We start from the raw sequence: 10,399 nt of genomic DNA, 5'->3' as shown, positions 1-10,399 counted from the left end.
GGGACTGTATTTTATTTATCAGAGTAGAGGGGTGGCTGGGGTGTGACTTTTTTATATCATGACCCTCCTCTGAGCTTTAAATATATTTCATGAGCCTCCGAGACTGACTTGGGGAAATGCATGACCCTCCCTCCAGCATAAATGTATTTATGTAGTTTCTGGCTTTGATAAATTATGTGATTTTGGAGAATTTTAAACAAAAAATGTCTTTTAAACCCACTTACAGGTTTTCTGAGGATAATTAATACAACCCTTTAACACCTGGAGTGACATCACTTTTCTTGTGCTGCCTTACCATGCCTTTCCTGCCTTTCCTACAGTCTTAACAAATTAAGCTTCCCTCCAAGAATAAAAAGAAATAATTTAGACTTGTAGCCCAAAATTAAAGATATAAACCATTCGTTTGAAAACCAAAAATGAGTTAGGTACTTTGAAATTAATTTTAGCATTGTTATACATTTTAATCATGACAACAGAAACACAGCTTCTTTCAGTTTCTTTTCAGCTTTTGGTATGGTAAACTTACAAAAACCTTTAAAATCATATTTGCTCTGCTGTACTACAAAAATAACCATACACAATATGGGGGTAACTTTGTTTTTGCTCTGAACACTACTTGCATAATTTTACAACAGGCTATACGAAATTTTAGCCCATTACTATAGAAACAATATGTACTCTGTGTACAGCTATACTCTCACGCCATGTGCCAGATAACATGAAAGGTTTTTGTACATCCAATCAGTTTAGAGATGCCTGAATGGTACCAGTATGCAAAACTGAACTTCCCTTAAAATTTTCAGATGTTATCTTTATCCTCTGTGCTTTTTTAGTTGTCAATAGCCCATCAGTTTCTTTTCACATCACTAAAAAATATTATATGTTTCATCAATTCCTTAATGGTTTGAAAGCAGGCCTTTCCTTTCTGACTCTGGTTAACACAAACTTTCCAAACATTTTATGTGCAGTTTGAACATAGCAGAGGACACAAACAGGAACCAGTTTTGAAACTCACCACAAACTTTTGTTGTGTGGCCTACTTCCACTTCTTTGAAACAAAGCTCAAGAGAATAGGAGCATCAGTTTACTGCATCCTATCATATCACAGCAACAGTCTGTATTGTATATCAAAGTGCTGTTCTTGTTCTCTCGCCACCATTTTAATTTTTCTTCAGTGGATGTTAACAGGGCGTTGCTGTACAACAGCAAGCTTGTTCAGCTGATCTGTATCTTAAAAGGTTAAATAAATAAACCTGCTTATGGAGAATTGGGATCCTAAAGACATATGCGACATTGAAATAGTTTGGCAGTTTTTCAGCTGTTCTTATTGTGATTTTGTTTTCCCATGATTTGTGTTCTGCACTACTTTCATGTTTTTATTGTTGTTTTTTATTGTTAATGTTTTATTTGTATTCAGGGAGAAAAATGCACATCAAAAACATTTTTCGAGATGTGCCCCCACCCCCATATCATCATCATTATTAATAATAGCAGTAGTAGCAGTAGTACTAGTATTGTTGTTGTTGATGTTGTCATTTCAAGAGCACTTTTAAAGTAAAAACCATTCTGATAAATAATAACCATTACAGTGGAGAGGAATGTAGGAGATCTCTTAATCTCTTTTCTGTTTATAAAGATCCTTGTACTTGTATTTACTTTCAAACTTTTTTTTTTTAATTTAAAAAATAGAAAAAGAAAGAAATGAAACATAGCAAAAGAATTAAAAATATCTGGAGGGCTTTTTCCCCCCACATATTTAGGTACAATTAAATAGATATATCTCTTTCTCAAAAAAAAGAAAAAGAAAAATCTATGTTGGTGCATTGTGGGACATCAGTGTCCATGAGCACCACAAAGAAAATCTGAGTGCTAAAGTATTTTGTTACTTTATTTTGCTTTATTTTTTCCGACAGTATAACTGGTATGGTCCATAATTAGGAGGCAGGCCTGGACATGTGAGGACAGGTGTGACTGTAATGTTCTTTGTTTTTTTTTTTTTTATCAGAAATCTGAACTGGTTTTGTGGATCTAGTGATTTGTCTCTTTGTAGGCCTACAGTGGGAAACTGCAGCAGAGTGTTTTCTCTAAACTGAAAGATCGACAAGGATGTAAAGCGCAAAACTGAAACCATTTTAAAAATGTGATTGTAACGCACAGTTGAGTGCCACACCCTGTCAGACCACACTGGGTGACCCTGACTGTACATCAGCAGGCTCCGTCTTGCCCTTGGTGTGTTTGATATCATTCCTCACAGTGAGCAGTGTTTTCCTCTCGCTTCAGCCTCATGTGTATTGTCTGGATTTCCCAGCTTTATTGCGGCAGGCAGCAGGAAAACTGTCTCATGGGAGCCGGTGAAAGGAACTCATGAAAACTTAATGTAATGTGTCCTCATGAATTTTTAAGAGCCCTCTCTTCCTATTGTGCCACTAATGTGCGGGATACTAATATAAACAGGAGTGCTGATGTACGGGCCTGAGTGCAAACCTAACAGCAAGGCAGAGTGTCATCACCTGTCAGCCCCATGAAGAACAACACACAGTGACACCTGAGCAAACACACACACACACACACACACACACACACACACGTTCAGTTACAGTGGCAGCTCATGTCTGAATCACCGCAGGGAAAAGTTTTGATTAAGGACTGACTGGATTTGGACCTCAGCAGGATTTAATGTGCGTACGTGTAATAAAGTTTGAGAGGGAGGTGCGGGGAATGCATGATGTCAGCATGATGTCACTGTGATTGCACACAAACGCCAACATGTAGCGGGTTAGCTCGCACATTAAGCAATCCAAACATGAAAAATAGCCAAAGTCAAATATGAATTTAATGGAGGTCAAGTAAAAAAAGCCAGAATCCCAGCTACTCCTGAAGAAATCACTGACATATTTACTATGTATTAATAAATGATCATTTGTACTGTGTGGCTATAAAGACTGCCATGTTTCCTGCACTTTTAAATTATAAAACTGAATAAAGAAATTAAACTTTTGATGGCTTAATTTCTTTCTTTATCGCGGGAAGTGCAACTTAACAAGAAATGGACAAAAAAAACCAAGAAATTTGTAAGAAGTTACAGGAGAATTGCCTTTAAAAATACGCAACAAAAAGACAGAAAAGTCAAAAAAAAAAAAAAAAAACAACAAGAAAGTGACCTCAAGAAAATGGTAAAAGACAATCTTTTATCTGCGTAACACAATTTTAAATCATATAATTCAGAGAATTATAAATATAGTTTTCTGGGCCCCTGTTTTTTTTTTTGTTTGTTTTGTTTTTAATATCCAATAATTCAATAATCTTGGTGACTAACTTTTTTAAGCCTGATAGTTTGGAGGAGCGAGGGTGGATCTGACTCATAGACTCATGTAGCTTCGCCCCGCAGACAGCTCACCACTCAAAGCAGTCCCACCATTTAATGTGCGTAAATGTAATAAGATGAGTTATATAAAAATTCACTCCCTGTACAGTTGTCATATATGTTCACCCCAACTGTTTTTTGTGTCAGGCTGTTAACGTGTTTATTTTTGCTGTTAAGTTGGGCATTTTAACATGGAGGTCTATGGGGATTGACTTGCTTTTGGAGCCAGCCTCCAGTGGCCAGTAGAGGAACTGCTTTTTTTTCCACTTTATGTTGTTGAAAATAATCAATAGCGAATGTAATAATAATTACACATAAACTAACTAAATTGCCATTATTATTACTATCGGCTCTGGCATTACAGTGCAGTTCTGTGTGAGGTTTGTCCGAGTGGTGTTCCCATACCTCAGCAGATCCCATGTATCTACCCACAGCAGACGAGCTGTGGGTAGATACCATAAATGTCAAACACTGTAATGTCTCTCTGTTTTATTGCTTTCAAATATATCAAAATGTGGAAAGCTAGAATGTAATGCGAGTGTTAGTGTCATCCATTTATATTGCACTGTAATTTACATAAACAATAGAAGTTCTTATATATTGTATATCTGTTTAGTATACTGAATGGCTGTACTTGCTTATGATACAACATAATGGGTGGGGTGGAGGGCAGATTTTGTCCTCCCAACAATGACTATGGCCCTGATAAAATCTACTTTGTTTCCACCGATAGCGTATTTGTATTTAGTTACAGAAACAATCATGTAGGTTCAGGGAACCTACATGACACACACCTCTTGGGACAAAAATCAATAGTAACGCTACAAAAAGGTTAATGTTTTATGAGGAGGAGGAAGACAGTCATGATTCACAGAGATCATGTTGCTCCTCTCACAGTCATCATTCCCTTAGGACACAGAGAAGCGGACCACCCCTCCTCTCTCTGCGAGGCGGCCACCAGAGTCAAAACACACCGAGACTCTTCTACCCAACAACTTCAGCTCAGCCTGGAGGCTTTACAGCTGTGCTACATTCCTGAGAGCCCCGTCAGATCTGCTGGGCCAAAACAGCAGATCTGAACACTCTTGTTTTCCATTACAAACCCCCCTCAGAAAGCGTGTTCATGGAGGCACTTAAATAACTCCTGCTCTCGATGCATAAACAGGAAGTGTGGTCTTTACATAAAAATACCTGCATGTAAAACCTTCCCCTTCATTCACTGGAGCTATGGGCTGTTTCTTAGACGGGAAAAGGAAGTTTGCATGAACAATGAGCACATATTCTGAATTTTGAACCTGCTGTCAATAGTTCCCCTCAGCAACAGTAAGCTGATAAAAACTGGACCTTGACCTTTAGTAAAATAGGTTACTGAACTGAGAGCACTTCATACTGCCCATACGGGCCTTTTGCATGGCTTGTTTTTTTTAAGCTACTTTTTCTACATTTCCCGTGCTTTTTCACAGACTAGTCTTTGTTTTATGCACTGTCATTGGTTCCTGTTTTCATTTCTTCATCGCTTACTTTAGCATTTTTACTTTACCTCTTCCCATAAACCGCTGTGCAAATTTTCTCACTCACTTGAACGAGTACTTTTTAAAGAAGATTCAGATCATTTTGGCTTCATTTGCCCAGGTTTTCTGCCACTGATACCTCCACTACGAACCCATTATCTTGCTTTATTATGCATTATTATGCTATACAGTATTATCCACAGCGAAATACTGTATACTGTGTAGATGTGTGTACATACATTTATATACTTACATGGGTAAATTTAACATTTTTATATTTTGTTTTTAGATAAGCTGCATTGCACATTACAATCTGTGAATTTTTTTATCTTCTTTTATATTTTTATCTTTTTTTTCTTAATCAGTACAATATGGGTTCTTTTAGTAATTTATTTTAGTGTTTGTGCTAAGTTTTTGAGATTTGTATGTTCAAATGTCTTGTTATGTTTTGATTGGTGAATGCCATATCAAGGCCAGGATCAAAAAAGTATCTATCTAAATAAAAGAGGTTTGTGATGCTTGATGCAGTAAAAAAAAAAAAAAAAAAAAAACACATGGAGAACGCCTACAGCAACATGTCTTTCCAGTAACAATGTTCCTGGTACTCTGAGTAACCCACAGACCGCACTTTCAACTCTTCACTCAAAGCACTTTGTACCAAAGACGTCCCTTAACAGAAAACGTGATAATGTGTTCAGTGGTTTATCTAAAGTAACAGAGAACTGCTGACTGAAAAGACATTTTACTGTTGAACTTTTTCACTTTTTTTCAACTGTTTTAATAATTTGAGCAGCATAATTCCACTCACCTCCATTGTAAAAATACTCTGTTGTTAGTAACAGTCTGTCATTCAAAACTATACTAAAGAAGCAAAACGTACGCAGTCAAAATGGACCATGTCACAGTTAGATTGCTCTATTAGTGCGGACATTCATAACTAATACATTAACAGGTAAATAGCATTCTAGGCCTTCTACTTTCGATGCTCATTTTGGGATTTTAAAATCTGAATCTGAAAAATATCAAAAGCTGTGAGATAAATGTAGTGGATTTAAAAGTACAACATGTTCCTCGCAAATGTGGTGAAGTAGAAGTATGAAGTGGCGTGAAATTAAATCAAGTAATGTACAAGTGTGTCAGAATTGCTCCTAATACTTAAATAAATCAACCTCAGAGGCTTTTTCCTCAGTCAAAGAAGAAACATGGCCCCTCGTGCTTTATGAGACAATGAATACATTATGTGTTATCATTGCAACGATTAAAAAATGAGTTAATAACTATTATGTCAAGTAAAAATTCTCTGATTCCAGCTTCTTAAATGTAAGTAGTTTCTGGCCTCTTTATTCTTCTATCATAGTGAACTTTATATCATGGGGTTGTAGACAAAACAAGATATCTGAGCATGTCATTTTGGGTTTTGACAGTGTTAGACATCTTTCACCAATTTCTGGACCGAACAAGTAATTGAGAAATGAATCGACAATAAAAAGAATAATTGGTTTCAGCCCTGTTTTATATGGGAACTGGTATCAGTACTTTTATTCTAAAAATATCCAGAATCTAATAAGCATGTTCCACATTGGAATTTCAACACGCACTACAAAGCCGTCCAAAAAATATGCTGAACAACCTGTCTACCACCTGTGTGCAAAAGTCGAACCAAACAGTCACTGAGTGCAAACAGTCACAGGTTGGTTTCTGGTAGGATGCAGCTTGCTCACACTCTTCGTACAAAAAAGAGCCGGCTGGTTCTCGATCAACACTGACCTGTTAGACGTGTTTCTGCGCACACAGACTCTTAACAAACCGAAGCCTGCTTTAACAATGTTTTTATTTACTTTTTCTTCACTCCTTCTCTCTTATGTTCAAGTACATGGATTCGCAGATCCAGGAAAAACAATCAGTAGCAAATACTTTCATAACATCATCATCATCATGTTGTGGTTTGATTGACAAACGATTCCATTAAATCCCCAATAAAAGTCTCCCTCAGGCTAAGACACATGGACCTCTTGTAAACATAATGCAAATCAATCTTTGCTTTTTGATTACAAAAAGTAATCTGGTACAAAAATATCTTTTCTTTTTATAGGTATGCCTCTTCTTATGAATATTTACATAGAGTACCTCACAGTATAATCTGATTTGAAAAAGTACATACTGTAAAATAAACACAAAGGGTTTCAGAGGGGTAAAAGGCCTTTGGTTTTCATGAAAAATATGAAAACAACGACAAAACACAAAAAAAAGTCCATTCACTGTCCTGTGTACCACAACAGTGATGACTGGATTGGTGATTGTTGTGTGTCTCGTAGCCAACACTGTGGGACACCAAATTTCCACAGGTTTGAAAGTCCTCTAAAAGTTCAGAACCAAAAAAAACTGTGGCTACAATCAGGCGTCACTCCTGGAGATGGCGGACCCACACAACCTTCGCTGGGCAAAGTACCCCAGAACGATCAGCAGCATCTCTGAGGTGCTGCTGAGGGCCACGATGAAGGGCGCCTGGGAGGCAAAATCAGCCTCCACCCGCCTGAAAGAAAGCTGCATGACAGCAAGTGCCAGCAGGCTGTTCTGGACACCCACCTCGATGCTGACCGTCTTCCTCTGTGGTGGGGCAAGGCCTGCCAGCTTGGCCAGGACGGCCCCGACTACCAGTCCAAGCAAAGGCACCGTCACCCCGACTGCCACAATCTGAGGCCTAACGTTGGCCAGGATGGACGCGCCCATTTGGTAGGCCATGAAGATGCCACCTACGATGAGCACAAAGCTGAAGGGTCGTATGAGTGCCAGCAGGACGCGTGTGAGGGCAGGTAGCCGCAGCTTGACCAGCATGCCTAGCGAGATGGGGATGGCGATGAACAGGAGGGTTCCAAGGATCTTCACAAATGGCACGTGCAGGGCAGCGTGCACACCCAGGAGCCGACCATACAGCGCTGATGACAAAGGCATGGCCGCTGCCGCCACCACCGTGGAGACCAGGGTCATGGAGATAGCCAGGGTGACGTCTCCCCCGAGCAGCAAGCTGTACAGGTAACCGCCCCCGCCACCTGGAGCAGAGCGGGTGATTACCAGGTTATTAGGTTTCACTCACTAACGGGCACAGTCATCGTTAGTTAACCCTTTCACAACTGCGCAAATTTGGCTTGATTTCTTTCCAAAACATGGGAATAAGGGACTGGGCTGCGAAGGAGGAAATTATCCCAAAATTAGCAAGAAATAAGTAGAATGAACAAGAAAATTACACAAAAAAAGAGAGATAGAGAGGGGGGCAAACAAGACTTGGGAAAAGTGATTAATAAATATCAAAATTCTGTAACATAATTTTCAATATGAAATTATTAATTATAATATAGTTTTGTTCCCCTAGCTTTTTAACTTTTCCCTCGACGTTTTTCTAGGGATGCACAATATTGAATTTTTTGCCCATTTTTGATGTGCTGATATACAAAAACTCATTTGGCTAATAAGCAATATTTTTCCCTCACTAATTTTAGTGATCATCAGGTCTTCTGTAGAGGAATCAACATCATATTATGCATACTCTTGTCGTGATGGTAACATAAAATACTATGCTTTTCAGTGTATATAATATTCATTCATTGTGTACAATGGGAAAAATACTTCAACTTAGTGTTGATCTTTTGTAAATGTACGCTTGGTCAACAAAAAATATATATAAATATTGGTTTGTGATTTCAGCAGAAATCAGTATGTTGCTGATAACATCATGCATCCTTAATTTTTACCCTCGTTTTTTTAAGATAGTTTTCTCAATCTATTAATTTCTTGCAATTTGTGGAACATTTCTCACCAAGTTGCCTTTTCACCCATGTTTTTGAAAGAATTTGCACTACTTTGCTCGGGGTTCAAAGCTTTAAATACTTGTGAAAGGCGTCTGAAAGAAGCACAAGAGAAGTCATGCTAAGCATTAACCATTTTTACAGTATTTTTACAACGTAGAAAATAAAAAACCAACCTGGGGCAGAGCAGGTGATGACCAGGCCCAGGGAGAGCGCTTTGGGCAGTGAGGCCAGCCGGGACACGCAGTAAGCATACAAAGGCATCACCAGGAACTGACCCAGCACCCCTAGGAGCAGGGGCACCGGGCTCCTCAGTAGGCCCCGCAGCACCTCCACCTCCACCTTGCACCCAAAGGCACACTTGTTGACGAAGATGAGGGGCAACAAGGCAAACAGCACCGGGTTCTCGGAGAAATGCGACAGGCCACCCGACTGAATGAGCCGGGTGGCCGGGTCATCATTCCCAGGAGCCACTCTGATCGAGTAATCCGTCCTCTCCTCGATCAGAACCGGCACCGAGTCCTGGTCCAGGTCCAGCAGCTGGATCTGCAGCTGAGCCCGGCCTGGAAACCCGGAGCGGATGCTGATAATGTAGCTTTTGGCTGTTCCTGCGTGGCCGCTGTCCGTCACATTCAGTATGGAGAGGACCTCCGGGTCCAGGGAGCGGACTGTCACCGTCTGCTTCCAGCTCTGGCGGCCCTTCCTGCTCGCCGCGGCGCTCCGGTACTGGCTGGAGATTACAATCACGCCGTTGGTGTTTTCAGGAAACTCAAATTCCTGAGAGGACCCGTCCCCGATTCTGATGTACCTGCTGCTGCTGTCGGCCGTCAGGTTGGTGTCGTTACTGCTGTCGACGGTGAGGTTTCCGGTGGCCCACGCCCGGTCAGCTCCGGTAATAAGGAAGAGACAACAAACTGTAAATAGCGTCCTCATCTTTGTGACAGACAGGGGCGGAGGGGCGCCGCAGAGACACGCTTCTCCCCCGCCAGCGGCCTCCCCAGACGGTTACACCGCCGCCCTGTTTCACCAGGACGGTGAACTTCTCATTCTAGTCTCCGGTATAAAACGACAGCAGCCGGCTCCACATCTCGTCTGGTTCCCATTTTCTCGCTGCCTTTATACCGGAACCTAAACATCACCCCGCCCTGTCCTGTCCGAGCCCAGCTCCACAGCAGCAGCCCCGGGCACCCACACACCGCTCACACAGGTCTCCCGCCGATCCGGTTTTGTCTACTCGATGCTAAGATGTCCGTCTCGGTAAACTAAAGCCTCGCCTCGTCCTCTGTTTTTGGTGTCTCCCCGGCTGATGAAAACTGGGAGCATCGTAGCTCAGCTGCCGTTTGCTCGCTGCTCAGAGCTAACGTTAGTTTGACAAAGCTAACTTTAGCACAAATGACACTTCCGCTCATGACATGCCAAAATAAAGGCCTTCACCTCACTAACTAATATGAGGGGGTGCAGTAAAACTGAGGGGATTATTTATTATTATCTAATTTAATAATAATAATAATACGAAAAAAAAAAAAATTAATATTATTCATTTATTATTTTTTTAAGATTATTTATTATTGTGGGGGCTGTTATTTGCTAAAATTAATGAACTCAACAGGCTTATATTTGGGACAGGCGTCTAATGGGACAGGCTTTTATGTACTTTGACACAAAACTTGCTCAGCAAAGATGGAAATACAATCAGTATTTTTTTCATTTGTTATTATTTA

The 10,399-nt window shown here is 40.3% G+C and overlaps 1 protein-coding gene across 1 annotated transcript; it reads right to left on the bottom strand.

Moving 5' to 3' along the window:
* Positions 1 to 6,688: 6,688 nt before the first annotated feature.
* On the bottom strand, positions 6,689 to 10,039 carry slc10a3 (solute carrier family 10 member 3). Its single transcript, XM_042496868.1, has 2 exons — positions 8,855 to 10,039; positions 6,689 to 7,925 (listed from the first exon to the last, which is right to left on the bottom strand). The coding sequence occupies exons 1-2, from the start codon at positions 9,609 to 9,611 to the stop codon at positions 7,270 to 7,272; spliced, it is 1,413 nt and encodes a 470-aa protein (XP_042352802.1). The 5' UTR covers positions 9,612 to 10,039; the 3' UTR covers positions 6,689 to 7,269.
* Between the last annotated feature and the right edge of the window lie 360 nt (positions 10,040 to 10,399).

Source organism: Plectropomus leopardus, chromosome 11, assembly GCF_008729295.1.
Source record: "Plectropomus leopardus isolate mb chromosome 11, YSFRI_Pleo_2.0, whole genome shotgun sequence".
NCBI classification, from domain to species: domain Eukaryota; kingdom Metazoa; phylum Chordata; class Actinopteri; order Perciformes; family Serranidae; genus Plectropomus; species Plectropomus leopardus.
Note: the sequence above shows the minus strand (reverse complement) of the source record. Positions and strands in the feature narration are given on the sequence as shown.